General features: G+C 47.8%; 12 protein-coding genes across 12 annotated transcripts; 7 read left to right on the top strand and 5 right to left on the bottom strand.

Annotated features, from left to right (window-relative positions):
• Nucleotides 1-510: 510 nt before the first annotated feature.
• EDB91DRAFT_1229054 (uncharacterized protein) lies at nucleotides 511-1,965 on the top strand (the record flags this gene model as incomplete). Its single annotated transcript, XM_041321035.1, has 7 exons — nucleotides 511-855; nucleotides 909-1,075; nucleotides 1,130-1,165; nucleotides 1,216-1,483; nucleotides 1,539-1,670; nucleotides 1,723-1,809; nucleotides 1,858-1,965. Exons 1-7 carry the CDS (start codon nucleotides 793-795, stop codon nucleotides 1,963-1,965), a joined length of 861 nt encoding a protein of 286 aa, XP_041171404.1. The 5' UTR covers nucleotides 511-792.
• Nucleotides 1,966-2,272: 307 nt separating this feature from the next.
• EDB91DRAFT_1263695 (quinon protein alcohol dehydrogenase-like superfamily) lies at nucleotides 2,273-4,488 on the bottom strand (the record flags this gene model as incomplete). The annotated part of the gene is made up of 9 exons (XM_041324465.1): nucleotides 2,273-2,474; nucleotides 2,526-2,647; nucleotides 2,703-2,824; nucleotides 2,888-3,145; nucleotides 3,204-3,330; nucleotides 3,383-3,590; nucleotides 3,643-3,943; nucleotides 4,001-4,223; nucleotides 4,282-4,488. 9 exons carry the CDS (start codon nucleotides 4,486-4,488, stop codon nucleotides 2,462-2,464), a joined length of 1,581 nt encoding a protein of 526 aa, XP_041171403.1. The 3' UTR covers nucleotides 2,273-2,461.
• Nucleotides 4,489-4,517: 29 nt separating this feature from the next.
• Nucleotides 4,518-6,443, bottom strand: EDB91DRAFT_1166207 (uncharacterized protein). The gene is given in 14 exon segments (XM_041319984.1): nucleotides 4,518-4,840; nucleotides 4,900-4,925; nucleotides 4,981-5,030; nucleotides 5,083-5,111; nucleotides 5,163-5,493; nucleotides 5,549-5,610; nucleotides 5,719-5,720; nucleotides 5,735-5,763; nucleotides 5,819-5,832; nucleotides 5,896-5,924; nucleotides 5,978-6,031; nucleotides 6,088-6,175; nucleotides 6,229-6,370; nucleotides 6,422-6,443. 11 exon segments carry the CDS (start codon nucleotides 5,999-6,001, stop codon nucleotides 4,636-4,638), a joined length of 801 nt encoding a protein of 266 aa, XP_041171402.1. The 5' UTR covers nucleotides 6,002-6,031; nucleotides 6,088-6,175; nucleotides 6,229-6,370; nucleotides 6,422-6,443; the 3' UTR covers nucleotides 4,518-4,635.
• EDB91DRAFT_1339631 (uncharacterized protein) lies at nucleotides 6,233-8,287 on the top strand (the record flags this gene model as incomplete). Its single annotated transcript, XM_041325683.1, has 10 exons — nucleotides 6,233-6,430; nucleotides 6,476-6,527; nucleotides 6,575-6,639; nucleotides 6,683-6,769; nucleotides 6,804-6,937; nucleotides 6,978-7,172; nucleotides 7,466-7,573; nucleotides 7,694-7,718; nucleotides 7,773-7,842; nucleotides 8,061-8,287. 10 exons carry the CDS (start codon nucleotides 6,233-6,235, stop codon nucleotides 8,285-8,287), a joined length of 1,161 nt encoding a protein of 386 aa, XP_041171401.1.
• A 251-nt stretch (nucleotides 8,288-8,538) lies between these two features.
• EDB91DRAFT_1350499 (MFS general substrate transporter) lies at nucleotides 8,539-10,701 on the bottom strand (the record flags this gene model as incomplete). Its single annotated transcript, XM_041326070.1, has 11 exons — nucleotides 8,539-8,906; nucleotides 8,957-9,097; nucleotides 9,153-9,269; nucleotides 9,318-9,389; nucleotides 9,437-9,694; nucleotides 9,754-9,888; nucleotides 9,937-10,023; nucleotides 10,070-10,082; nucleotides 10,133-10,380; nucleotides 10,440-10,459; nucleotides 10,516-10,701. The coding sequence occupies 11 exons, from the start codon at nucleotides 10,699-10,701 to the stop codon at nucleotides 8,723-8,725; spliced, it is 1,461 nt and encodes a 486-aa protein (XP_041171400.1). The 3' UTR covers nucleotides 8,539-8,722.
• A 719-nt stretch (nucleotides 10,702-11,420) lies between these two features.
• On the top strand, nucleotides 11,421-12,585 carry EDB91DRAFT_1166196 (uncharacterized protein). The gene is made up of 7 exons (XM_041319983.1): nucleotides 11,421-11,989; nucleotides 12,052-12,166; nucleotides 12,229-12,238; nucleotides 12,291-12,334; nucleotides 12,388-12,407; nucleotides 12,459-12,511; nucleotides 12,563-12,585. Exons 1-4 carry the CDS (start codon nucleotides 11,904-11,906, stop codon nucleotides 12,299-12,301), a joined length of 222 nt encoding a protein of 73 aa, XP_041171399.1. The 5' UTR covers nucleotides 11,421-11,903; the 3' UTR covers nucleotides 12,302-12,334; nucleotides 12,388-12,407; nucleotides 12,459-12,511; nucleotides 12,563-12,585.
• Nucleotides 12,291-13,768, top strand: EDB91DRAFT_1166186 (uncharacterized protein; the record flags this gene model as incomplete). The annotated part of the gene is made up of 11 exons (XM_041319982.1): nucleotides 12,291-12,334; nucleotides 12,388-12,407; nucleotides 12,459-12,511; nucleotides 12,563-12,645; nucleotides 12,697-12,786; nucleotides 12,840-12,979; nucleotides 13,031-13,055; nucleotides 13,115-13,144; nucleotides 13,198-13,210; nucleotides 13,264-13,452; nucleotides 13,509-13,768. Coding segments are annotated over exons 3-10 (452 nt in total), but the record flags the coding sequence as incomplete, so codon positions are not given.
• A 1,836-nt stretch (nucleotides 13,769-15,604) lies between these two features.
• EDB91DRAFT_1166172 (uncharacterized protein) lies at nucleotides 15,605-16,844 on the bottom strand. Its single transcript, XM_041319981.1, has one exon. The coding sequence runs from the start codon at nucleotides 16,478-16,480 to the stop codon at nucleotides 16,022-16,024; it is 459 nt and encodes a 152-aa protein (XP_041171397.1). The 5' UTR covers nucleotides 16,481-16,844; the 3' UTR covers nucleotides 15,605-16,021.
• Nucleotides 16,845-17,013: 169 nt separating this feature from the next.
• Nucleotides 17,014-17,872, bottom strand: EDB91DRAFT_1263691 (uncharacterized protein). The gene has a single exon (XM_041324464.1). It carries the CDS (start codon nucleotides 17,702-17,704, stop codon nucleotides 17,084-17,086), a length of 621 nt encoding a protein of 206 aa, XP_041171396.1. The 5' UTR covers nucleotides 17,705-17,872; the 3' UTR covers nucleotides 17,014-17,083.
• Nucleotides 17,873-18,995: 1,123 nt separating this feature from the next.
• Nucleotides 18,996-20,025, top strand: EDB91DRAFT_59015 (uncharacterized protein). Its single transcript, XM_041327806.1, has 5 exons — nucleotides 18,996-19,220; nucleotides 19,277-19,285; nucleotides 19,338-19,520; nucleotides 19,575-19,671; nucleotides 19,724-20,025. Exons 1-5 carry the CDS (start codon nucleotides 19,104-19,106, stop codon nucleotides 19,927-19,929), a joined length of 612 nt encoding a protein of 203 aa, XP_041171395.1. The 5' UTR covers nucleotides 18,996-19,103; the 3' UTR covers nucleotides 19,930-20,025.
• Nucleotides 20,026-22,441: 2,416 nt separating this feature from the next.
• EDB91DRAFT_58908 (beta-lactamase-like protein) lies at nucleotides 22,442-23,802 on the top strand. Its single transcript, XM_041327800.1, has 3 exons — nucleotides 22,442-22,944; nucleotides 23,016-23,254; nucleotides 23,315-23,802. Exons 1-3 carry the CDS (start codon nucleotides 22,592-22,594, stop codon nucleotides 23,632-23,634), a joined length of 912 nt encoding a protein of 303 aa, XP_041171394.1. The 5' UTR covers nucleotides 22,442-22,591; the 3' UTR covers nucleotides 23,635-23,802.
• Nucleotides 23,803-24,621: 819 nt separating this feature from the next.
• On the top strand, nucleotides 24,622-26,235 carry EDB91DRAFT_58937 (uncharacterized protein). The gene is made up of 6 exons (XM_041327803.1): nucleotides 24,622-25,031; nucleotides 25,079-25,268; nucleotides 25,327-25,335; nucleotides 25,390-25,572; nucleotides 25,622-25,718; nucleotides 25,771-26,235. The coding sequence occupies exons 1-6, from the start codon at nucleotides 25,006-25,008 to the stop codon at nucleotides 25,950-25,952; spliced, it is 687 nt and encodes a 228-aa protein (XP_041171393.1). The 5' UTR covers nucleotides 24,622-25,005; the 3' UTR covers nucleotides 25,953-26,235.
• Nucleotides 26,236-27,307: the final 1,072 nt, after the last annotated feature.

Below are 27,307 nucleotides of genomic sequence, written 5' to 3'. Positions count from 1 at the left end.
AATTTGTTTGTGCAGATAACTAGGTTACATATCAAAGCTTTTATCTATCCTGACATGTAAGTACCTTTAAACACCCAGACGAGCGCCAAATACTCGCGTCGGAGAGGCGGGACATGGCGCGCTCGACACTTGCTATATCTTCTTGTGCTAAGCCGCCATCACTGGGAGCCAATGAATTTCAGCCCACCGTGTCTTGGATTGTTCTTCCTATTCGTTGTCGAGCCTCCCTCCATGTCCTAACTTGAAACTGGCGGTGATGATGGAGAGGTTTTCGTCGAGTCAGGCGTCCACCAACCATCAGGCTTCCTGCCCTCTCACTCCTTCTCTCCCGCCGCCTCCGTCCAAGTTGCTCCATCAAGGTTGTGTCAATGCAACCGGCTCTTCATCAGATAATCTGATGTGGGTTTCTCCGAAATCTTTCGCGGCAGAGATCCCCAACTCTCCTTCTAATCCCCCTCAGGCCAAACTTGTTTCTGAGCGTAACAGCCAGATGCTGGACGGTATCTATCTCGATAAAGTTCATGCGGCACTCGTTTTGGGTTGCCGCTGTTGCCGTGGAGTCGCGTGATTGTCGCATGGCGCCGATCTCAAAAGGCGTATGACATCACTCTTGATAGGAGTCGTACTCATCTGTGTAAGTTAGTGCATTCCTCTCCAAGCTGAATTCTTTGATATCTAGGACGCACTCTCGAGATCACTGTTCTTAAATCTATAACTCATCATGGGTCAACTTTAGTCAGCTTTCGTTGGCGAAGTCTTTCCTCCGGCAACCACGCGTCCGACGTCCCAGACATGTCGGGGAAGGTTGTTCTCGTCACGGGTGCTAACGCAGGGATAGGGAAAGAAACTGCCAGAGTCTGTGGCCCATCAACGTGGTATTTGCTTCATACTGACGCATTTATTCTCAGGTCCTCCTCACAAAAAACGCAAAAGTCTATGTTGCTTGTCGTGACAAGGCCAAGGGTGAGGACGCTATTCGCGAGCTCAGGGAGAACACAGGAAAGGAAGCAATTTTGTTGCAACTCAACTTGGCAAATTTGAAATCCATAAAGGCTGCTGGAGAAGAGTTTCTGAGGTGGGCTTGCATTGCTTTAGCCAGGCAACAAAGCAGCCGTTAACATCCTTGTAGCAAGGAGCCCCAATTGCACGTCCTGTTCAACAATGCGTGAGCGTTACCCAGCCTATTGTCTCGTTGTCCTCTCACGTGGTGATCAGAAGAGTAATGAACCCTCCTGTTGAGATGCTGACGGACGATGGTTATGACCTACAATTTGGGACAAACGTTGTTGGACACTTCTACTTCACAAAGCTCGTTATGCCAGCTCTTCTTGCGGCTGCTAGGGAGTCGCCTGACGGAAATGCACGCATTGTTAACACGGCATCTAATGCCCACTGGTTCAGTGGTCTAGACTTCAACACTTTCAGGGACTCTCCCGCCAGGAGAAACAAGAGCACCACGATTCTCTATGGCCAAAGCAAAACGGTAAGCATTGTCTCCGTTGTATTCAATATATCACTAGCTCAGGCGGCGTGAAAAGGGGAACATCATATTTTCGGTTGAGCTAGCCAGGGGATATGGTGACCAGGGTGTAGTCTCAACCGCGCTCAACCCTGGTAGTATCAAAACCGAGATTTCTCGTTATTACGGTTTCTTCGCTCGCACGTTAGGCGTATGTTACCATATAACATTCAAGCTTTCCAAGCTAAATTTCGATATCGTAGAACTTGATATTTCACGATGTATCATATGGCGCGCTCACGCTGCTATATGCTGGAACCACCGCAGAAGGAGCTAACCTTAACGGAAGGGTTAGCCCCCCTCCCTCCTGACTGAATGAGACCTCATATCCTGTACAGTATCTTATTCCGTGGGCACGCATTGGAAATACACGCGCGGACGCGCAGGATCCACAACAGGGAACGGAGCTGTGGAACTGGCTGGAGGAACAAGTTCAGAATGTTTAGCTCTTCTCATATCGATACTATATGATCGTGTACTCCCGATACAAAGCCCACCGAAATATCCTCCTTGACAATCAACGTTCAGGGACTCGCGATGATACTCGCAAGCTGAGAGCCACATGCAGCGCCAATGTTCCGGATGAGCACCAGTGAGGATCCATAGTATGTGTACGCTGCACTTGGCACGATACAGACACTTCCTAACCCGTCGAGGTATCTAGGTGCGTGCAAAGTGGATGACCAGGATTAGATAGGTTCAAAACCAGTACACCTGACTCATGCTGGCACTTCGGGTATCCGCAGATCTGGACTTGGGGATGCGGATTTCAACAAATGCCTTCCGTGCATTTCATGCCCAGTAGGATCTTTTACCGATCACGAATGGACAGCATCAACTATCCAGCTGGCGGTATGTGGTAACAACGCAAAATGGCGATGGCACTCCTCAGCGAGATAATGAGGGCATTACACAACGTCAGTGCAAAGCAACTTTGTACAGTTAGTTCTTCCATCTGCAAAGAAAAGTCGGCGCCGAGATGCACGAAAATGGTGCATGAACTCACATCTTCACAGTCCGATCGCGGCCACCACTCACAACCTTATCAGCGACAAAATCCACGCAGTAGACCTCGTCTGTGTGACCAGGAAGGTCCGACTTAATTTTGTATGTTTTGAGGTCCCAAATCTAGCGCAACGGTATTTCCATCAATCGAAAAACCTCGCGTGCATGTTGAACTTACCTTGACAGTTGCATCCTTGCTGGCGCTCACCAGCATTCGTGAATCTGCGCTCCAGGCAAGTCGGTAGACGGGACCGACATGTCCACGCAGTGTAGCCACAAACTTGCCCAGCTGCCCAGCACCTGCGAGGCAGCAGAAGAAATGAATCAAGCTGCCATCAGACATACACCAGCCGTCTAACTTACCTGAACAATCCCATAGTCGCACTGCACTATCCCACCCAGCGCTAGCTGCCCACCGACCATCTGGCGAGAAAGCGACGTGAGATATTTGCCGTTGGTGACCAGTCAGACGGGTCAACGGTTTAGTCTTTCCTCCCGGTTCTGCGTTCGAAGATGCAAATAAAGACCAGAGGAAGAGTGTGTGATCATCTGAACCCGAGATCAGTAGCTCTGGCGTTCGTGACACGAGTGCAGTGTATCTTTTGAGAGAAAGTGCTTGAGCTGATGTTTGTGTTAATTTAATTCTAACGAAAGAGAACTCGCACAGTTGAGAATTTACCTTCCTCGTCCGACGATGGTCGTTTTCCGGTATGATCGAATGGTCCAGTGCGAAGTACAAAATCCGTGTTGAGAGCAAGAGTAGTTACCCAATGTGCGTGGTCTTTCAGAATATGAAGTTGCTTCCCCTGGAAAACAGTATCAGGTGGTCGCGTGGTAAAGATGGAAGGATACGCCTACCCCTCGTGCATCCCATACTCTGACTGTACAGTCACTACTGGCTGTGTAGAGTACTCCATGACCATTCAAACCACCGCCTCCCCATTTGACAACATTTACGCTGGCAGTGTGACCGCCAAGTGCGTATTCAAGTTTTCGTGTAGCCGTCGACCATACTCGCACGGTTCCATCCTTAGATGAGGATGCCACCCGCGGGGTAGATGGATTTCTGGTGGGTCAGAAATGAATAACATTGGAAGATATCATAGCTAGTAACGCACAAGTGTAGTGGCTCCCATGCCAAAGATGTCACCCATTTTGAATGGCCCTTCATTGCATCGCCTAGCGGTTTTCCAGTTTTTGGATCCCATAGTCTTACATGACCATCGTGGCCACCACTTGCCAGTTTGCGTTCTAGTGGATCCCACTCCACACATAGTACCCATCCAGTGTGACCGGTCAGCGTGTGTGATGGTGTTTCAGTATGAAGGTCCCATAGGCGGACATGAGTATCGCCTGAACCAGTCGCTAGTAGGTTGCCTGTAGGGGAGAATGAAGCGCATAGTATTGGGGACGAATGCCCTGATACCACAATAACATCAAATTTTATCGATGCGACCCAATAGGCAATCAACATACCTGAAAGTGTTGTGGAACATCGAGTAGCTGGGCGAACCTTGAATACAGACTGTGGAGCGCAGCGTACTACCAGTACGTCTTCTTCTGAGAACGCATGAGATGCATGTCCAAGAACATCCGTTTCTATCGACCTAGATATCACGATTCGCGTTGGAGCATTTGGTTTCATCGCCTCCTCAGGTAGAGCAACATGAAAAGCAAATGGTACATGTTCATCGTCATCCTGGATCACAGTCAACTTTTAGAAGGAGTACCAACCGATGATAGAGCAAGTGCCTAACCTTTGTGCGCAACTGATTGACGAGTACTTCAAGGCCCTCCCGTGCAACATTCGCTGGGAGGTTCACCGCAGGTGCTATCGGTGTCCCATCGTGCTCGTTCACAAATTGAACCACGACATTGGGCGATGCTTTCAGAGGCTCAGGCTCAGGCTCTGCGACGCCGTGATATAGCTTTGGTCTTTTCGGAGGAGGAAGAAGTGTCGCCATTATATCACACTGTCAGTCTCTGCAGTTCTGCACAAAAATTTGGGTTGGATGCATTGCGGGAATATCTAACCTAGTATGGGTTTAAGTTTCTATCCGAATTCCGGACTCCGACAAATACCCGTCGAGTACACAACGTCACAACCAACTTTATACTTCTTGTGTTACTGGTTCATGCGTGTCCATCTCGATCACGATGCAACGGCCATAATCACCAGAGACATCCCTCCACTTTACCCTGCTGAGCTCAGACGGGTTGAATAACCAATGTTGATTAATCCTCAACTTCCCAGCGAGGGACCGTATGCTGAGCATAAGCCGAGACACCGCAACCGCGCTTATCGCCAACTGTGAGCTAAATAGTAACGCTGCTTAGCATAGAGCGATAATACACGCAGGTGCAGAAGAACTCACTTTGACCACGTTGCTGGTCCATTGATCTGTGAGCTCCGAGCATTAAGCGCTACGTGAGCGAAGAAAGTATGGATGACTTACGACAGGATTTGTGGTTAAACGGGCACCGACTACGGAAAATATCGCCGAAGCTGTGTACTGTTTAGTACGCTGGTCAGTGGAAGAAATTAATTTGTCATTCACCCATCGAAACGAAGAAGACAAGGCCACCACTGAATAATCAGTGAGTGTGGTGAAAATCCTGCTCACGGAATGGAACTCACTCGCGTACGAGACGCCGCATCAATTGATCCATCCGAAAATCATGTGAGACCTTCGCGACTCGCGCGATTGTGAACACAAACAAAATTGTATGGATGATAGTACTTGGAACAAAAACTGTCCATATCATCGATGGGGCAGGCGCGGAACATCCTGGAATGTCTGATATCTTCCTCTGAATTTGCAGAGATTTTGCGGATGACTCCAGGAACTGAAGATTCAAGGCCAGCATTATGAGGGACGATAAAGTGCATGCTGCATAGCTGACGCATGCAACGGCTCGTACAATGACACTATGGGAGTACATGTACCACACGCGCAGGAGGAGGATCCCTGGTATTGTAAAATTTTAGCCAAGCCACAGTAACTTGTATGAGATCACTAGAACCTTGGTTGATGCAAAGTGCAATGATTGAAAGCTCAAATGTAGCGCGAATCAACGAAGTGCACCTTAAACAATAATTAGTTCACGTGGACCGTTAACAAGGACAAGTTCAGCCTTACGACTAAAAGTATCATCGATTGTGATACGACTTAATTAGCGCGTGCAATCGTAGAGAACAATCTACCAAACCTGAGCTGATATCTCGGTCCCAAACAACGCTGAGAGAGTCGATCGCTTCATTGGACGATTGAAACCAAGGATCGCAATACTCACCGGTATTCGTTGGTCTTGGATGTGCGGAACCAGGTAAAAGTCAGGTCAGTCCCTTAGCGGTAGTTGATTGGACCTACATCATGACAGCTAATGGAAGATATCGGTTCTGAAGCAGCCTTCAGATAAAGGCTTACTTTAGAGAGAAGATGAAGGGCCCACCGAGAAAAACAAAACACGCGACATGCTCCATGGGCCCGACCAGAAGTACTCAACCTGAGATGCGTATATGATGTAGTGAAGTCTCAACAACGCTATGAGCCGTCACACACCTCTTCTCCGAAGGTAGTCAGTAGATCGTAGACCAGAAGTGTGAAGCATGCTATTTCTAGATAATGAGCACTCTGTAATGCAGACAGCGTACGCGTATCGTCAGCAACGAGATAAAACGGTGCACCAGTGGAGCTACTCATCATCATGTCTGTGGGCATCGAGAACCTTACCGTTCTAACTTATGAGCCTGAGCATCAGATGCCAAGCATTGATGCCGTTGCTCTAGAAGTCCTGATTGGCACACTGCAGTGGGAATACAAGAAAAGATACAGATCACTGATCCTGTGCGTTGTTCAGGAGCTCATACTCACATGCAAACTGTGGAAGTTATACATCACACTAGTAAGCTTCGGACACGTGTTGTCTGGAACTTGTTCACGCCTTCAGGTGGTTTCGAAGCCAATTTGCTCAGTAGACACCGTTGACGATGGAAACTCACGTATTCTTGCTGATAGATGCCTATTGATGCTATTATAAGATCTCTAGGGAACGAGCCCCGATCGAGAGGCAAGCTGTTCCCTGATGAAATTAAAACACTACGTTCCACCAACGTCAGTCTTGCATAGCACCTATTACCTAATGATCTAAGTGTAGCACATACTAGTACTTGGCACAGTGTCTGCACGTTCACGTTCATGCAATGGGCAGTGCGGTTGCGCCACAGATAGCGACAGTAAAGTAGTAAGTAAATGTGATTAATTGATTGACTGTCCAGTATCGGAACTCAGACTGTCGGGGTTTGAACCTGAAAGTCATTGGCCATGTGCATATGATCTTCCCGGAGAGCTTGGATCTAGTTATGTTTCGCCAGAACGTGTCTAGCTATGCTTTTTGGCGAGGTATCCTATGGTATCCTATTCGCACGTTCCTTCTCAACGTTGCTGGACAGCAATATAGGCCCGCAAGGCCGGTTTGCGACTAGCCCTCCTGCCAACGCACCGCAACAGCCAAGGTTGTACTGCCAGTTCCGATCCTTAGTGCTCACGCATTTGTCAGAGGCAGATGGGGTTAAGCGTTTGGTTTTGAAAGCTGCAGTTCGACGTCGGTCACCATCGGGAAACGGTGGCGATCTACGTGCTTTGACGTGTCTACCCAGATCCGCGGAAATGAGAGTTGAAATTGACTAAGCTATCGGTTCGTGTCCATTCATCCTCGCTTTCCAGGCAGCATTCATGGCACGAATGGGTAAATGCTGAGTGCACACTACAAACGCTTTCGCAAACATGTACTACAACCCAGTTGGGGTGTGAATACTTGCAGGTCGTTGAATGCCTGCTTTCAACCTTGTCCACAAAGTCTTCAAGTTGCCAAAGAACGTTCGTCTTGTCAATGCATTGTTTGTTATCCGATAAATACGCTCTACCAACTTCTGCCTAGATCTAGACATCATCGATCATTATCACTAAGCTGGGGTGCTAGGGACTTCGCACTTCCGGAAAACCATTCCCGACTCAACTATTTGGAGAGCTTCAGCCTACCATCGAGGTCCCTTGGTTTGGTGTGAAACAGGTAACCAGCGTGACGTATTGCGTTATCAAGAATTGTCGTGGAGACATGGCCATTCAGCTGACGCATCGGCCCATTCTCCGTTGTTGTGGTATGTAGTCCTGAGTCGCCTCCATTCGAACCAGTGAGTCATTCAGGGTTTGAGATGGTATTAATCACCCAACCCGGCTCCCCACAGCGCTGGAGATTTGCGACTGCCGAGTTTGTCTTCGGAGAAGGATCGAAGAAAGCCTTGGGTCTGGAGATTGGTTCCTTCCGCAATCCTATATTATTTCAATCAATTCGTCTATCGGAAGACCACTACGCTTCGTCACAGTTTCTGACCTAAACGTGGCAATCGGATCCTACCCGCGCAATGGATATTTTCGGTGACGGTAGCATGTGTACCGTTTATGCATCAGGTTCTCCTCTCCTCTGCTACATGCATGATAATGGAAGGAATGTCACTTAGGCTTGTTCATTGCAGGGCACGCTGACGGGCATATCAACATCCCCGCGTGCACTTCCACAGACGGTACTTGGATCCTGCTAGGCGGAGATTTGGCTCATCACCTTGATATGATCACCGGGAACATGCAAGTTGTATACAGTGTTGATGCAAATACGGGCGCGGTGACATGTGGTCATGAGGACAAGGAAGTCACGGAGAACATTCGCAGGATGAGGTCGTCATCAGAGATTCCGAGGTTCTGATTGCACATGGAGTCTGGTATCAAGGAAAAAAGGATAAAGGCGTCTTCTTACCACACAGCACCGCACGGCCAATGATGGATACCGTAGGAGTCACGAGGTTCGTTATTACAACACAGGACAGTGGACGCAGACATCCCCCATTATGCACGACGTAATTCACCATGGAGGAGCGACTCGAACAGGGGTACAATGTGTATGCCATTTTTGTGACGCGTAATTTTAACCGCACCCCATGCTTGGCACAAACGCACTGACAATACTCAAGTATGTAAGTAGATCTGTACATTTGACAACGTTCAGACAAGAGCCGGAAAATCGGCGACATGTTCGTCCATTAATGTGTTTGGACCCACCACCACTCCTTGACCTATCATAGGCAAACCCCACCGAGCACCAACTGAACACCGCTTCTGGGGGACAGTTGAGCAACGAGTGCTATAGGAGATATCTAAAGCCCTTGGACAGCCCTAGAGCTCGCTCTTCGGCTTCAGCAGCTTCATTGCACCGGGAAAGGTGCTCCCTAAATATCCAGCACATTATAATAGGCATGATGCTTGTCAAGATGCAAATGAGATATGAGTTCACGTATGAAGGTCCCCAACTGGACGGCCAGAAGTACCTGTGACGGCGTCAGTGGCAACATAGAGCACGAGGTTGTTGTGAACTGACGGTACACCGATGTAGCCAAACGCTGACATGGAGTTTATTAGTGCGATGGCTGCAGCGCGTTTGGACTGTGACTGGGAAAAGGTATTCATGACCCAGGTCAACAAGACAACAGAGGCAACTGTGGCCTGAGTCATAAAAAATCTTCACGGAGCACGTAAGCCCGTGAATTGCAAACTAAGGAAGGGAATGTTCGTACAGGGCCAGATATCGAACGGCCGTATGCATAGTTGAAATGGAAATGATAAACCCCACAATGCCGACGAGTAGAGGGCCAGTGATATGCCAAAAGCGATCACCAGTTGCATCGGAGTGCCTTGACTATCGTTAATTCACTTATCGAGTCTGCCAAGTAAACACTTACCTGGCTACAAGAAATAAAGTTGCAGTTCCCAAAATCCACGGAGGTGCGCAGAGTAAGAGACTGACAGTCGCGCTGTACCCCATCGTCGCAGATAGCGTCGGGAAAAAATGACAAATGACAAAGAAGCGTCTGTCAAGGTGCGAACAGCACCGAGCCACCATACCCTCCAATCCATAAGAGCCTCGGCGAGACCAGACCAGCCTTCTACGGGCTTGCCTTTGTTTCCGGTCGTAACTTCCTCCTCCATCCGTCGTTTGGCCAGGATTTGTTCGTCAGACAAAAGCCAGACGCTCGGCATTGACGGAAAATCTGGTATAATCCAGATTGCAGACACTGCAACCACAACAGTCAAAGTACCCTCCACAAAGAAGAGCCACCTGCAATAGCAAAGTCAGAACATTTCTGCTTTTGAAAGCATGTGTATTTCGCCTCAGACCTCCATCCTGTAAAACCTAGGGTACCATCTAGGCCTGACAAAATTCCTGACGCCATAAGGGCACCAAAAGCATTACTGACTTGGCCGCCGCAAGCAAGAAGTGCTGTGCGTAACTCTAGCTCATTGCGCTTGTACCTAGAAAATTTTCAATACATATTGTTCGGAGGTATGGGGCAATCATACCATCGTGAAAGAAGGAATGCAGCTCCGGGAAAGAACGCTGCCTCTACAAATCCAATCAAGAAGCGTAAGATAAGAGCGGTATGATACCTGAAGCAACGTTAACTCGAGCGTAGCAAGAGTGATAGACACCAACGTTCGAGCTAAACCTTCCATGACCCTCGTCAGTCAATGTTAATTAAGTGAAAGATGTACATACCAATAAACACGGTGATAGCACCCCATATCGCCATGCAACTTGAGAGGTACAGTGATGGCCTTTTCATGCGATCTAAGAACATGTTGCTTTTGATGTGAATTCTCGGGTATGCCACAAAAGGATAATGTGCTGGTACATACGAAGGAGCTTGTGTCAAGAAATACCCCACGTAAAGGATGCTGGTGAGTGTATTAAATTGGTTCCCCATCATGCCAAGGTCCTCCTCAAAACCACGCAGCCTCGCTGCACTTGCGAGTGGGCGGTTAACATACACATTCCAAGTAAGTAATTTCGAAGGGCCACGTACGCTATATTAGTGCGGTCCATCTATGCAAAAAGTTTAGGTTTAGGCAATAAATGAAACACTAGGTGCACCAACTCACAAAGTTCATGATGTAAACCAGAATCAGGAATGCTACTCGAAGGTCCAACTTACGGAGGAGCCTCTTCTCCACGATTGTTCTGTTTTGCTCAGGAAGTGCTGGACCGTCATCACAGCTTCTGCCAGGGGCACCATAGTGGGGACTGTAGCTGTAGTTGCGTGCCACGAGCAGAGGACGATCCGACATTGCTGCGGGCGAAGGATTCAGCAGCAGATTCCTGGTCCGTCAGTATATGTGGGTATTTGATATAGCCTGCACGTTTGCATTTCGGTAAATGAGTAACGCGTAGAGTATCCCGTTCCGATTCATGATTCGGAGCTCGACTCCCAAGTTGAACCATAAAGCTCTAATATCTCGTTACTTACGGCGTCAGTGAGGATCTGCCCCCCGAAAACTAAGTAATACTTGGCTATCCGCGTCACGCAAGGCTGTCATCCAATTGACAGGCCTTAAGGATAGCCCTCAAATAGGCGTGGTTCAAGTTGTGAGTTGATTATGAGAAAAAGTCTGGCGCACTCAGTACTATGAGATGCACTAAGTAAAATGCAGACTCGGACAGCTGGTTGGGGGTGAGCATTTAGAGCTGTCTTCTTATTGTCTGCCTAGGGGAGACTCGAGACTGTGGAACACTCAAAGTTTTATGTAGCATGCGCCTCCAGGAATCTTCAACCTTGGTCAAAACTGGAACAGAAGTAAGTGCGTTCCAATTCCTCTATGGAAGGAGATAACTTGCATGCTCCGCCACTGTATCGGCCATTGGCTATAAGCGCCAGGTGCCTCTCCCTTCTTTTCGAGGTTGAAAACAAGATGGTTGATTGGGGATCCTTGAGTTGTGTATGTGCATAAACGTACGTATGTACGCTGCCGATATGTTCAACTGCCACTATGTGAGTGTAACGGTGTTGGTCAGAATTTAGAAATCAGCTTAGCCGGCGCCACTTCTGACTCTTGACTCTTCCCGTTTTCCCACCTATCACTCCCTTGGAAAATTCATGATAACATGAAAACTTGATGGTTGACGTTGAATACCGAATCATTGAACTCTCCATTGTCAATTCATGGCTACTCAAACAGCACCGGTGCAGATGAAGTTTGAACTGGCAGCGGTGTGACCATCCGTCCAAACCAGTATCAGCGAGCAACTTGCCTCCCAGGGTTTGGCCCACTCGTTCTCATTCCTTCCCATATGTACTTACAACATCGGATAAACTGTTTGATGGGAAATATCGGGCTGTACAGGAGATCAAGTGCTTTCCAATCATTCTCATCCTATCTTCCTCTCCCTCCGACTGCAACGACTCAAATTCATTTGTTTGGACAGCCTCCACAACTTCTCCCGTTCGGTGCGCCGCCGCAGGCATAGATCATCTGTCTAGACCATCACGAAGATGATCGATTGGCAGGATCCAGAAGTGATCGAGAGTTGCAGCTTGGCTTTCGTTGATGTCACGTTTCTCATGCTGGGATTATACGGGTGCGCTTGTACTGCCGTTAAATATCGATGAAGCATGCTGACGTAGAAGATTGATATGAAAGGTGGGAGTGTTTACACTCTTGCCACGTCGAAAATGCTTTACTTCGACGGCAGCTTTCATTTCAATGGCATATGGTGAGCATATGCATGCATTCTGTCTTCAGTAATTTTCTTCACGTGCGTCGAATCGAATATTCAGGTTTCGTACTTGACTGGTCGAATATTCTTTCTCATTACAGTCATCCTGTCGTCAGTTCGAGTCTACAATGTACCTTGTACTTCTATTCACACCAAGTTTTAGTGCTGTGTTGAGTGTTGCCGTTGCGCCACATATTGATTGCGATTGTGAGCATCATAGTTGACCACCACGTTTCCCCTTACGCTCCTCAATTCTATAGGTGTGTTAAAATTCTTGGCGGTAGGGTGTCTGTCCACTGTTGATGACCCTTTTTGATATTCGTATCCCCAGTTCTCTGACAACGTCGTTGTGGCTTGTGCATCCATGAACCTCATGGTTCGGACGTGAGTCTCGTGTTCTTTGGGGTTGGATTCCGCTTATACAACGCCACTAAGATGGGCCATTTGGAGGGGCAATCGTTCTGTCTGTCTCTTATTAGCACTAGTGACCCTAGGGCACTGGTTCACATTGACACTCGGCATGCATCATTCGCACATGTACCATCACAAGGTACTGACCTCCGTAACAGACTCGAAGGATACGCAAGTCTCATCATCTTCCTCCTTCTGTGGATTCTTAGTCGTAAACCCTACATATTCTGCTGCTACGTCCACGTACAGTGAGTGAAATTTCTCGTAATATCAAAGTGGAAGCACTCAAACGCCAATTCAGCCATGATCTTTGATCTTCTACTGCTGATACTGACCATGCTCGGCCTTTCGCGATCGTCTTCGTCTTCGCTCTGGACAACTCTGCGTAGCCAGGGCATAATCTACTTCTTCATCACGTTCTTAGCTAGTGTCATACCGCTTGTACGTTCTTCTTATCTGCCTACATTTTTTTCACTGAAATACGCCCCACAGATCTTTTCCTGGCTGAACTTCAATTGTGAGCAAGCACACACGTGTCCGTCCAAGGTTCTATGTTAATTGATGCGTCACAACAAGATATCATGAATATCTTCTTTGCCTACCCTGGTACTTACGTCGAATCCAATCGTTCTGTATATTCTCTGACCGAGTCTTTTCAGCGGCCTGCGTTATGTATGACGCTCTTTTTCATCCTTCCCACACCCTCATCTTTACCTTTCGTGCAGGACAATGGCATCTAGCCGCGCAGTGATTCCAACATTCAACACACCTCATAGGTGAGATATCGTATTCTGGTCAAGGACATACCACCCTCACCTGATCGCACGCGGTGGCTGTATCAGAATACCCATCGGTGGCACGACAGAGCGCGGGAAAGAGGGCGTGCGAATTGCGACTCGCGTCGTCTTGTCTGAGTGAGTACTGCATCTAAGAGCTGGGGTTGCATTTGCAGTTGCTTACATTTGTTCAGATCACCCGCCTCAGGGTTAGTGTGATTGATGGTGGTCGGTGGTGTATGTTTTTACACGTACTACTGTATTTCCCATCCTTGGAGTCTTGCAATACTTTCATCCATTTGTCGCGTTTATTGCATATTAGACATCACCTCTGCCCCACATCCTTCCAACGCATATACAGTATGGGACCTGTCAGCCATCGTTGTGTACGAAATTTATTCAATGGAACCGTTGTAAGTAGTAGGCTGTGTCTTCCTAACTTATCTTATTCCCAAGACCACAGGGGTGGGCTGCTTAGCCTCACCCAACGCCACCCAGCGGGACATCATATGCAGTTCAAGCCACCTGGGAAACGCACCCACGCGCAGCTGCTTCAACTCGGTTACTTGCAGCGCCGCTGATTGCCTTTACACCTAGTCTCAGGTCTCAGATTCGGTTCTTGTGTCGCATGTCCCGAGACGGATGGAACCATTCAGTTCTGTCCACCATCACTTCCTGACTCTGGCACTCTATTACTAAGGCACGTTTCGGTCGCGGATATGAAACTCCTGTATTATCCTTTTTGTTCGGAGTTGGAGTGAACCCTAGTGCTAGATGTACCCCACAAGCGCCATTCATCATAGCATTCGCAATCTGCCGTTTATGGATCTCAATTGTAAGTAGAGCGCTAAGAACCACAGCTTCTCCTTGGATGTTCTCCCGAGCGATTTGGCAATACTCACCACGTTTCTAACTCGTTTCTATCCATCTACTAATGTATTTCAGGGTTATCAGGGAACTAAGGTTTTTGTGGAACCGTAGCCCATATGCGTATATGCATGTCTTTCATTTCGAACTGAAAAGTGCATCGATGGTGTATCAGGTAACATCCATACAGATCACCTCTACGTAATCTCCGTGCATGCAGCAGAACCCTAACCAACTAACATGGCATACTTAATTACAGCGCACTATATAAGACTGCCCCAGCGTCAAAGAGGGCTCTATCCCTCACCATTTCTATTGTCTTTTCGACGATGTGTGAGCAGTCACTATCTTGACAGCGAGACGCACCTGATGGCATTCTATAGCTCTTATAACGGCGTGTTATACTTCTGGAGTGTGGTGGCTTCAGTTCTTGGCGACAATAAAAATCCTGACCTGGGTGGTTTACCACCTCTCTTTGTCTGGTGTGCACTCGAAATGACTACCATGAGACATCAGACAAAAACTTAACCGGGTAAACGTTCCCGCAGCGCCATGACACCCATGGCGGCTCGTTTCCTTGCGAACACTGCTGATCGTGAAGCTCATGGCAGCAGGCAGGGATAGGCACTTCAGCGGTGTAGCCTCATGCCTTGGAGGATACGCCATGAAAGCAAGATACCCAAGACACCTGTATAGTAGTAGACTTTTGACCAGTCTGACGTTGGTCTGACGTGCCTCATTCAGTGAGTTTGGTAATAATGATAAAACGGAAATCCCACCATGCTTCCATAGGCACCTTACTCTTTGCCGTGAATCCAGTAGTCCATAGGGGTTCGTGGATCCTGCGAGTGGCGGAACTGTTATTGCTCCTGAAAATCGCCAATTGTTCCTTTTAAATTGGTGAGGATAGCTAACGTCTTAATGGTCTGGTTCCTTTATCATGGACCACACGGGTGCTGGGATCCACCTTCAACTGATGATGCTCAGTTCGACGGTGGACCTTGTGTCATACTAGGTGTTTTCAGCGTCCATTCCGGAGGGCTTCCCTTCAATGTGTTATACAACTCCAAGTCCAGGAGTTGAAGGTGACACTCAAATATATACCAGTGCTCTCGGGCGGTCTGCAGGTTGCAGATGAATCCAACTCAACTCTGAGATCTGAGCTCCAATCCCACAGAGATACATGCGCGCGTGAACGAGAAAAATGGTGCCATTGTTAATATCCTATTTCAATTTTAGTGCCGAAGCTCCTGTAAGTATTTTATGGTTCGAGGGGGGGACAGCGATAACTCAGATACAGTGCGCAAATGAAAAATGAATAGTAGCATACCTCAAGCGGCAAAATCAGCACCTGCAGGTTTTCAGGCTTGCCGCTCCATGCCACTCCGTGATTAACCAGCGGCCGGGCTATGCCTAACCACTTGACTTGTCTGAACTCTGTGGTAGATGGACGGTTTTAATTGGCTAACTACGCTACAAATGTAACTCAGGTACTACATATGGTAAGAACCTCGCCAGTACAACAACCGAAATGTTCATTCCCATGGGTGAAGGTCAATGAGATGAGTGGGAAGATCGAACGTACGCCGCCGCCTTTGAATATCCTGCGGGTTGAGAACTCCTGCAAATCCCCTAAATCTGAGCTGCTAGACGGATGCATGCAGTGTGCCATAAGGGCGCAATTTTAGTCGTAGACGCCGAGGGGATGCAAGTAAAGTTCGTCAATTTGAAGATGGCGCCCAAATAACACCGGGATGCGCAGAGGCCAAGTCGAGGCGTCATCAACAAACAGGCGTCGTGCGGTATGTAGGTACAACTCCGATAATTCATTGTTTTTGCTTCACGAAGAAGCGCGGAGGTTGCATCCAAGACGACCTATTGCGCGTTTCCGGGAAACGGTGACATTCGACAAAGATCCGAACCGGCATGACTCGGAGGATGGAGTTTCCCCTAGACATAAGAACCGAAAGTTAACAGTGTCCAGTTGGCAGGACCTTGTATACAATTGTACGATGGCGGAGTAGGCATATAGTGAGTGTACGTATGGATGATCGGGGGGAGCGTGCGGGTCACAGAGAGGCGGTAGTGCAAGGGTGTGCGCAGGTGCGAAGGCAGGATGATCACATGCGCCATTGTAGGACAGTATGTATATGTAAGTAAGAACCGAGGGCAGAGAAGACTCAATGAAATTGAATGTGTGAATAGAGGGAAAAGGTGTCGAGAGTGAAGGTGATACAAGGGACGGGCTCGGGGTAAGGGCGGAGAAGGAGACGGTGAGGGGAAGTGTCAACAATGGCATTTGCTATTGCTACAGGGGAAATGGAAAAAGCATGTGCTTTGATGTGAAGTATGTTCAGGGAATATCTGGAGAAGTTGAGATGATGGAACGAAGTTGGACCATGACCGTGATTCATGACCTAGTAGGGGCAAGTGTAGACGTGCGTGCGCCGCTCGTCATATATCTGCAGATGTCATTTCGTTGTTCCTCCCTGTCTGGACCGGCGCTGATCGATGATCGATGAGAAAGAACGACTACTAGTACTGTCTTCATTCTATTAGGGTCTGACTACGGGAGACTAGCACTGACCTTGTCAGAGTTCTATCAGCGGCCTGCGTCATGTACTGTAGACACTCATTTCCGAGTCATTATCCTACACCCTCACCTATCGTACTTATACAGGACATTATGTAATAACATCCAGCCAGCATTGACTCCGACATTCAACAAGTCGTACTATTGGTTACCACTCACTCGTGCAGTCCCACATTTCGTGCAGTCACGCAAATGTCACGGAAAGTCACGGAATAGTCACACTGTCCGATTTCGCAGTCCGCTCGACAAGCTGTGGATTAGATATTAGCAAGATATATACGAGTGTACCAGTGGCTAGTATGTAGTAATCTAATTGAATATGTATTGCGAGTTGCCGGAGTAATGAAAAGGGAGACTATTAGGATGCCCAGACAGCAATGGCTGTGATGATGTAGATATGACAGGAGCGGTTGTTGAGAGTACAGCGGGGCCAACATAATGTAGGTGGTTCGGATAAGGAATGGGGAGAGATCCTTGCATTTGCGGAAAAAATGGTGGCTGCGGGTAGAACATATTGTTGGCTGCCGTGGGGAGAGGAGTACTTGCTGAAGGTGTTGAGTTTTCATTCGAAGTTGGGTTGGCAACGGCAACAGGCCTGCCAGTGAGTCGTTTTGAACCATATAGCGCCGAAAATCGAGGATTATCTGCAAGGGCTGTGCGAGTGTCAGGATCTTCCAAGTGAGCTTTGATCCGTGCAGCAAGATCAGCGATTTTTCCGTCTCTCGAGAGTCCGAGTGCTCCGGCAAGTGCTTCGAGATCTTCTTTCCGTGGGACCTTTCCGCTTCCCACCGACTCGAGTGCGCGCCATCCGTGCGGCAAGTAGACGCGTCCAGACGCGTTGCCACCAACGCGTCTGAGTTGAAACTCCGCTACGGCATCGGACGGCAGGTGACAATGGAAGTGACAAAAGCCTTTGTCACAAGCAAACATTTATCTCTCTTGTTTCTTGTCCGAATGCATCCGTCTAAGCTCGTAAGATGTTCTTGTGTATTATTATTTCAAATGGACATAGTAGTTTGAAGATTTGTAGTAGGAAAAGTGTGGTTTTGGAGGATGCACGAAATGTGGGACTGCACGAGTGAGTGGTAACCAATAGTAGGTGAAAAATGGGAATTTTGTCAATTATGTAAGACGTAAGTACTACCCTCGTAGGATCTCACGCGGTGGCTGTATGTAATAGAACAACAGCAACAGTGCGAATCACGACTCGCGTCATCTTGTCAGAGTGAGTACCGCATCTTTTTGTTGTAAGGAGTTGGCGTTGCTCACATTTGTTCAGATCACCCGCCTCCGAGTCGGGGTTAGTGCGATTGATGATGGTCGCTGTTTTTCCATACATTTGTCGCGCTTACTGCACCTTAAATATCACGTTCGTCACAATAATCCTTCCAACGCATCTACAATATAGGAGGGAATGGGCTGCTTAGCCTCACTCAATAACACCTGACGGAACATCATACGCAGTTCAAGCCAGCAACACACCCACGCACAGCTACTTCAAATTGTTTACTTGCAGCGCCCTGCTGCATCGTCGCTGATTGCCTTTACACGTGGGCAAAACTAGTCTCAGGTCTCAGATCCGGTCTCTTTGTTGCATGTCTAGAGGCGCCTGTAATCATTCAATTTTGTCCATCCTCACTTCCTGGTTCTGACACTCTGTCACAAAAACATGTCACAGCAGTTCAATGACGCAAGCCAGGCCCACGCAATGATTCCAAATCGACTTGATTATCACTCTTGAAGCATAGGAGGCACTAGAAAGTACTAAGGGGAAGTCGCAGGTATGTAACTCGCCTGTATAATATCGTTAGGAGAGGGCGTCAGCCCTAAGGGCTAGATGAGTCTTTCAAGCGCCGTTCATCATGGCATTCGAAATCGACTGCTTGTGGATCTTAATTGCAAGCAGAGCGCAAAGAACCACAACCTTTTCTTTGATTCTCGAGCGATTTGGCAATACTCACCACGCTCCCGCAAATACATTTCAGGGTATTCGTCTTTGTGGAACCGTAGTCTGTATCCGTATATGCACATATTTCCCATCAACGGTGTGCTAGCCAACGCCCATCCGGTACGTCACGTGTAGCCAACCAGCATAGCTATATATAATTTGGAGCGTGCTATATAAGACTGCCCCAGCTTCACGGAGGATGGAACCTCGACATCAAGACCCACCTGGTAGAATGTCGAACGGAACTAATTCAGGCAGGTAAGTAACTGACTACTCTTGGATCATCGATTGATCAGCTTTTGCAGGCCACTACCAGGCTGGTGGGAGGTCCCAAACTCAGAAAGTTGTCCTATAAGATCCGCGCTATTTCAAGCACTCTGTATGATCTCCATAGGGAGATTTTGCCTTGACAATCACTGGAAATCTAAGGAAGACGAGGTCAAGTGGGAGAGACATAGGCAGAAGGTCGTCGAGAGACTGAATAATATTAACATTGTGGTAGGGAATATCAGTATGGCACCAATCACAGATGTACTGATGCTATGCCATTACAGGCGGGCTTGGTAGCGCTTTCAGCAGTCAGGACATGAAAGAATTATAACACTTGATTTGCAGGTGCTCACTACTTCCGCAATCTTTCTTTCAACGCAACCTCCCCTGACATCATTTCTTCCATACACAACACGCGCTTGCTATGTTTTTGCTTTCGGGTCATTCGCACATGCCCTCGGTGGCCTGGCCTGTGGTATAGCTGTGGTCAACATATACGAAGTCTCTGATAGAGAATGGACTAGAGATGTTGGTAGCAGACCTGGTCTTGCACATATGGCTATTGATTTCACACATTTGCAGGTCTTGATGGGCACGCGCGCTCGAGTGTGCTATACACTCATGCTCATGAGCTGGCCGGCTATGTCCCTCACTATTTCTATCGTCTTTCTGACGATATGTGAGCAGTCGCTGTATCTTGATAGCGGGACATATCTGATGGCATGACATAGGTCTTCTGACGGCGTGCTATGCTTCTGGAGTGTGGTGGCTCCAATTATTGGCGGCGATAGAGATCTTGACCTGGGTGTGGCTGCCACCTGTCTTTGTCTGGTGTGCACTCGGAAAGAAGGCTATGTCAAAAGCTGACGAAGAAGCTTCTATTGGTATTACGGCGAATTCTGCTGATCGTGAAGCTTGTGGTGGCAGGCGGAGTTAGTCACTTCGCGTACGTACCTTCGAGAATACGCCATGAAATGTATTGTACGAGGCAGATATTCGATATATATATGAATGAATTCTATGCAATTTAGCCATCTACGCCCATTAAAGCTCAGGGGCCTAGCTAAGTACCTCGATGCGGCTCGAGAAACAACGAAACCACCATGCACTTAAGAGAGAAATACAGTAGACCGTCATATGTACTATGAAATCGTGACCAGTCTGAACATGATAATATGCATCCTATTTCAACTTTAGTGCCGCAGCTGGCTCGCGTGTTATATGATTCAAGTAGGCAATCATTCGTGTTATAATATTATAGTTACCCTTACGGTTGCATGGAGCGCCTACTATGTAAACATGCACCTACCTCATTTCGCAGAGTTTAACTACGCATCAGGTCTAGAACGCATGACCTCCTATGGTTGGACACACGCCTCTTAGGTTAGACCGCCATTCGCGCCATTTGTACACACTCCGACCAGTGACCACAAACGCACACACCCCAACCATAAAACACAATTAAATAAAGTGAAATCTAAGCAGATACGTAGCGTAGCCAACTAACAAGTAAAAGGGAGGTATGATATGATGCATGCGTCAACGGGAGCGTGTAATTGCAATATGCAGAGGGGAAGGATGCGCAGGTAATTCGAATTATAAGTGGATGAGGAGGGAATATGGGGTGGGGCTGACGGCGCGTGCTGTGTAGTTGACAAGGAAGTAGCTAACGAGGGATGTCTATAGTAGAAAACGAAACGACCGAAAGAATGAACGATGTGTATCACATCGAATCAGATAAGATGAGATGCGCAAGAAAACAAACGTAAGACAATACACGACATGAGACAGCCCTGAGAACGATCAAAGGCCGCGAGAAAAAAAAGGATCATTAAGTGCAACCCAACCTCCCAATCTTACCTCCTAACATATGTGATATCATACGATGTGTTCGGTGTAGTGTGGGGAGATAATGGAATTCCTTGAAAATCCATCCAACAACGCGAAAGACCTCTTTGCCCTTGCCCATCACCTCCGGCTCTCAACTGCGCATATTAACATCCTTCCCTCCTTCCCATCGATGGCGAGGAAGGGGAATTAAATTCACCATTGAGCAAGCGGAACGATAGGCATCGCAAAATTATTCCTCACCCCACCCCTGTGCCCGCATCTGCATCTGCGACAGATCCAGTGGAGACGGTACAGGGAGCTCGGGGGATGAAACAGCTCCGAGATGTAGTTTCCTCTGATTTTCGCATGGTTTCGAGATTGGGCGGGGTGGGTGGCGGGCGTGGAAACCCGCCATGGGGCCGTGCGTAGTATCATGTACAGACATGGACATGCGTTGGAAATACAAATCCGACACGTATCGAGGTTGGTTATAAAGTGTTCCTCTGTGTATTCGAGTGCGGGAGTCATACTGTTACTCATCCCTGGAGACTCGGGTGGGCTGCTTGATGCAAGGGCTGCGGTGGGCAGCCTGGGAGGGAGGGAGAATTTAGTATTGGAGGCGAAGATGGAGCAGTCTGTGTCAGAAGAATAGCCGGTTTGTAGCTTGGAGGTGACAGAGTAAGTTGGGGAGTAGTTGGTGCGTGAGGAAGGATGGGGATGTAGATGAGAGGGTCGTTTCTGTTTGTGGAGGGAGTGGGCGAGGTGACTGCATGACCAGCAGTGGTGTCGTCCAAAAGTGGGAGGGATGCAAACTTGCGTTCGGGTGGTGGGAGGTTGCTTGCAATTGGTATGGGTGGTTCTGGTGCGAGTCGGGGGTACCGGTAAAGGAGGAGGGGGAACAGCGATATTGTGCGGCCTCAGCTCTGACGGAGCGGGTACCAGAGGCAGTGGGACATTGGTGGGGCAGCTATGTTATGCATATGTAGCTTGAGACCGGGGAATGGAGGCGGGTGGCATGCTGCGTATTTTAAGCGGAGTAGAACATTTGTCCTCTGCAGGGGTTGGATGACGTACCTGTACGGGGTTTGAGGGACGGAGGTTCGGGATTCAGACTCCAGAGACAGTTGTGGGATTGAGTACCTAGTCTCGAAACACTCACAAAAGCCATAGGATATTTTGAAAAGGCCCGATGTTCTCTAGTCCATAGGAGACAGAATGAAACTGGGAGGTGTTTGATAAATGATTTGATGGACGCCACTTTGCTGTCGCGAATCACATGATGCTTAGTAAATAATGACAACCGTCACTGCCTACAGACGGTCAACGACATCTTATTCTGTTGGGATCGAAGGAGATGCTGTTAAATATTGATCTAGCATGACTGACAGAAAATATACAGTGTTGTTGCCCCTGGACGCGGCACGTACGCATGCGGGGTTTACTGACGAGGCACTAACGCGGCAATGGAACTTGACGCGGGGGAGGCTTGATGCAGCATGTGTGGGGCCGACATGCTCCCGGTGACTAGTAGGGAGTGCCAGGCGTGGGAAAACTCTGCCAAATCCGCAGCAGTTGGGGAGCATTTTCACTGCCCGGGGACTCAACTATTTGAAATTTTGGAAAGCGTGACATATTGCGTTATCAAGAATCGAACATTGTGGAGACATGACATTCAACTGACCGTCGGCTTTCGCTATCTGCTGTCCTTACTTATGTGGAGGCACATTTGAGTCTTGCATTCGATTCATCCTAACTTGACCTTGATACCAATGTCCACACAAGCGCCTTCACTCCCCCCTCCATCTGATGAGCAGGCGTACATGCATGTATCTGCCCTTGAAGCTGGACACCTGAGTGTCCCTTGGGATCTACTTGTGGTTGGTGATCAACCGGACGATCCGATGGTCCCCTCACTAGCATTCTTCCTGCATCACTCGAAGACTAAAAAGAAAGTCGTTTTTGACCTAGGAATTCGCAGAGACATAAATGACTTTGTGCCTGCTGCAATGGCAGAAAGTTGTCTGCCTGATGTGAAGCAGAGTGTGGCAGAGTCTCTGGCGGCTGGTGGGGTTCCCCCTTCCTCCGTCGACGTGGTAGTCCTGAGTCACCTCCATTGGGATCAGTGAGTCATTCAGGATCCGAGTTTGAGGTGCTATTAACTTGCTATCAACTGCCTAACCTGGCTCCCCGCAGCGTTGGAGATCCCTCCTTATTTACGACTGCCGAGTTTGTCCTCGGAGAAGGATCAAAGAAAGCCTTAGGTCTGGAGACTGGTTCCTTGCGCAATCCTACATTTTATATTTCATCCATTCGTATACCGGAAGATCGTCTACGCTTCGTCACGGCTTCTGACCTAAACGTGGCAATCGGACCCTACCCGCGCGCAATGGATATTTTCGGTGACGGTAGCATGTATATTGTTGATGCATCAGGTTCTTCTCTGCTACATGCATGATAATGGAAGGAATGTCACTTATGCTTGTTCATTGCAGGGCACGCTGACGGGCATATCAACATCCTTGCGCGCACATCCCCAGATGGTGCTTGGATCCTGCTAGGCGGAGATTCGGCTCATCACCCTGATATGATCACCGGGAAGATGCAAGTTGCATACAGTATTGATGCAAATACGGGCGCGGTGGTATGTGTCCATGAGGACAAGGAAGTCGCGGAGGAGAACATTCGCAGGATGAGGTCTTTATCAGAGATTCCGAGGGTGCAGGTTCTGATCGCACATGATCCGGTCTGGTATCAAGAAAATAAGGATAAAGAGGTCTTCTTACCGCACAGAATACCGCCGCTTGTCTATTGATGAATGCAGTAGTTACATGGTTCGAAATACATTAATTACGACGTAGGACAAGTGGTCGCAGACATCCTCCATTATGCGCGACGTAGATCGCCATCTGGAGGAGCGACTCGAACAGGAGTGCAATGTGTTCAAGAGCTAGCAATTTATGACAGCTCGCCACCGTATACTTGGTATGAACGCACTGACAACAAGCAGCTCTATACATCCAAAAACGTCAAGTTGAAGAGGCAACTCGGACCTTCAACGTTCAGATGAAGCCGGAATATTAATGATGATAGTTGTTCATCCACCCTTCGTACACTGGCAGGACATCCAGCCGCGCAGTGATTCCAATATTTAGGCCAACCACCTCATACCGTGACGTACTGTCCTAGTTAAGGACATACCACCTCCGCCTAATCCACGTAGCACTAGTGACTGTGGTTGTATCAAAACACCTGTCGGGGGCACGACAGGGCTCAAGAAAGAGAGGGTGCAAATTACGGCTCGCGAGCCTGTCGTTACGGTACCCCATGTACGAAATTTACCCTCGGTAGGTATTGAAATTCCGTCGAATAAACCGACTTAACATTTTTCTAGCCAGCCGCTAAGCGCTTATTCATGTGTCTAACACATCATATGTTTTTCCAAGACCACAGAGGAAGGGCTGCTTAGCCTCGCTCAACAACACCATACGCTGTCCAAGGCACCTGGGCAACACATCCACGCACAGCTGCTTGCTTGCAGCGCCCTGCTGCAGCATCGCCGATTGCCTTTAATTCTGACCTTCCTGGTTCTGGCACTTTGTCACCAAGGCACGTCACGGCGGTTCAACGTTTCATCAACTGACGTAAAGAGAGGATCGTGCAATGATTCCAATTCAACCTGATTGTTGTTGTTGAAGCATAGGAAGCCCTAACAAGCGCTAAAACATTATAATTTCGGTAGGAGTTGGAATCAGCTAGTGCCAGATGTATCCCTTAAGCGCCATTCATTGTTCACAATCTGCCGCTTGTGGATCTCAATTGTAAGTAAAGCGCAAAGTCGTAGGTAGAGCGCAAAGAACCACAGCCTTTTCTTGGATGTTCTCAAGCGATTCGGTAATATTAACCACGTTTCTAACGCGTCTCTATCTAGGAGCTAAGGTCATTATGGAACCGTATGCGTATGTGCATGTCTTTCATTTCCTAAGTATATGGAACTGGAAAGTGCATCAATAGTGTGCGCATCAGGTAATGTCCATACAATTCGCCTCCACGTAATCGCCGTGCATGCTGCAGAACCCTAGCTAACCAGTATGGCACACTCAAATATGTATTTTACAGCGCACATATAAGACCACCCGCAGCTTCACAGAGGACGGAACCTCGACATCAAGGCCCATCTGGTAGAATGCCGAACACAACTAATCCCCCTGAGTAAGTAACTGACTGCTATCGGAACATCGTTTGACCAGCTGTTGCAGGCTACTACCAGACCATTGGAAGGTTCCAGATTCTAGAGAGTGGCCTAAAGGCTCCATACTATTCCAAGCACTCTGTCTGATCTCCATAGGAAGATCGTCCCTTGACAATCACTGGAAATCTAAGATAGACGATGGTGAATGGGAGAAGCATAGGCAGAAGGTCGTCGAGAGACTGAGTAATACTAACATTGTGGTGGGAAATATCAGTTCGACACCAAGCACATATGTACTGACGTATGACATTACAGGCAGGCTTGGTAGCGTTTTCAGCAGTCAGGGCATGAAATAAATCTAAAACGCTTTATTTACAGGTGCTCACTACTTCTGCGGTCTTTCTTTCAACAACACCTCCCCTGACATCATTTCTTCCGTACACAATACACGGTTGCTATGTTTTTGCCTTTGGGTCATTCGCACATGCCCTCGGTGGCTTGGCCTGTGGTATAGCTGTGGTTAACATATACGAAGCCTGCGATCGAGAATGGGCTAAAGATGTTAGTGGCAGACCTGGACTTGCACATATGGCTATTCACACATTTGCAGGTCTTGATGGCCACCCGCTCTCGAGTGTGCTGTACACTTATATTCTTGAGCTGGCCGGCTGTATCCCTCACTGTTTCTATCGTCTTTCTGACGATATGTGAGCAGTCACTGTATCTTGACAGCGAGACGTATCTGATGGCATTCCGTAGCTCTTATGACGGCGTGTTATGCTTCTGGAGTCTGGTGGCTTCAATTCTTGGCGACAGTAGAGATCATGACCTGGGTGTGGCTACCACCTCTCTTTGTCTGGTGTGCACTCGAAAAGACTCTGCCACCAAACGTCAGACACGACCTCAAATCTAAACGGGCGAACGTCCCCGCAGTGCCATGAGTCCCATGACTTAGGGGAGACTGGTGGATATCACTATAGAGTCTTGTTCCTATATATTCACCTACGAGTTCTGCTGATTGCGAAGTTCGTTGTGGGCTGGGTTGGGCACTTCACTGACGTATGTCGGAAATTTCCGAAGTCGGTTGCAATCACGCACCTTTGAGACTCGGCTTCAACCGTATTGATACCGAGTCGGGATATTCGTACCTAAGCTTCACTATTGGGTCCCAGTAGGACTATTCATATCGAAGTTGCGTCATTGAAAGTTAGTCACATTATTGATACCGAATTCCAACGACTTCACTTAGTAATTAAATATTACGTCTGATTCAGATATTCTTATTATCATCTTATTATGTTACTCAAATGTAATAACACTGCTGTGGTTTAACCTGTAACTGTAACAGTGACTGTGTTGTTAACAATACACTTCCCGCCGCCATCCTTTCGGCTTTCATTCACCCATCACTATCAGTTCTCTCAATCATTATCTGTAACTGGAACGACGATTCGACGCATTTGATTTGACCGACACATCTATTGAGTCAGACTTAAAAAGGTCTGTCATGTTACAGTGTTCAATAAATCTGATCATCTTCAATTCTTAGATTGATTCTGAATTATTCAGACCCTGTGGGCTCTGAATCGTATACTTGACTCCTGGTTCAGGACCGCCCTCTAAATTCAGCGCCTCTCCATCAAACTCTGAATCTGTGAGTTTAAAATTATCAATAGTAACATTTCTACGAGACATTTATGTACTAATACTTGGCTCCACCCTCCAGCTGTTCTTCATTGATTAAACATCTGAATCCATCCTTCTAATCCCTCTCATCAGGTGTCTTGGACTCACTGATCAACAATAACCTTGATGCCTTCCGATCCTACACTTCGGGTGTGTTTGTATTGCAATACACACTACAAATGACAGGGATTCAGAACGCATGAAAACGCTTGCCGGAAACGATTTGAGCAATGAAGAGAGGATATTGAGCTTGCGAGGGATATTCGACGTGGTATGTCCATTAATTCAGATATTAGGCTTCACGCTAATCAAATGTTGATGCATTATAGAGAGAGAACATGCACAACAAGGTAGTGTTTTTGTTGGTGAACCACCATCCGCTTTCAGTAAGTGATGACTGTATTGTGACCTCAATAACTGATCCTAACTCATTCAACCATCAACACAAGCTGCCATCAATCATTCGCGGGACAACAAATTCGATTTCAGTGATTCAATAGACTATCTAGATGATACTGATATGGGACAGGCATCTGGTATGTCTCAAAAGTTTTTCTGTGCGTCTGATCTGTGACTCATCGATATATTAGACCATCTGCCAGTCTCTGGA

The sequence above is a fragment of the Suillus paluster genome (genome assembly GCF_016628075.1).
Source record: "Suillus paluster strain FC165 chromosome Unknown EDB91scaffold_104, whole genome shotgun sequence".
Lineage (NCBI taxonomy): Eukaryota > Fungi > Basidiomycota > Agaricomycetes > Boletales > Suillaceae > Suillus > Suillus paluster.
The sequence above is the reverse complement of the archived record's forward strand: the minus strand, read 5'-3'. Positions and strand labels throughout refer to the sequence as shown.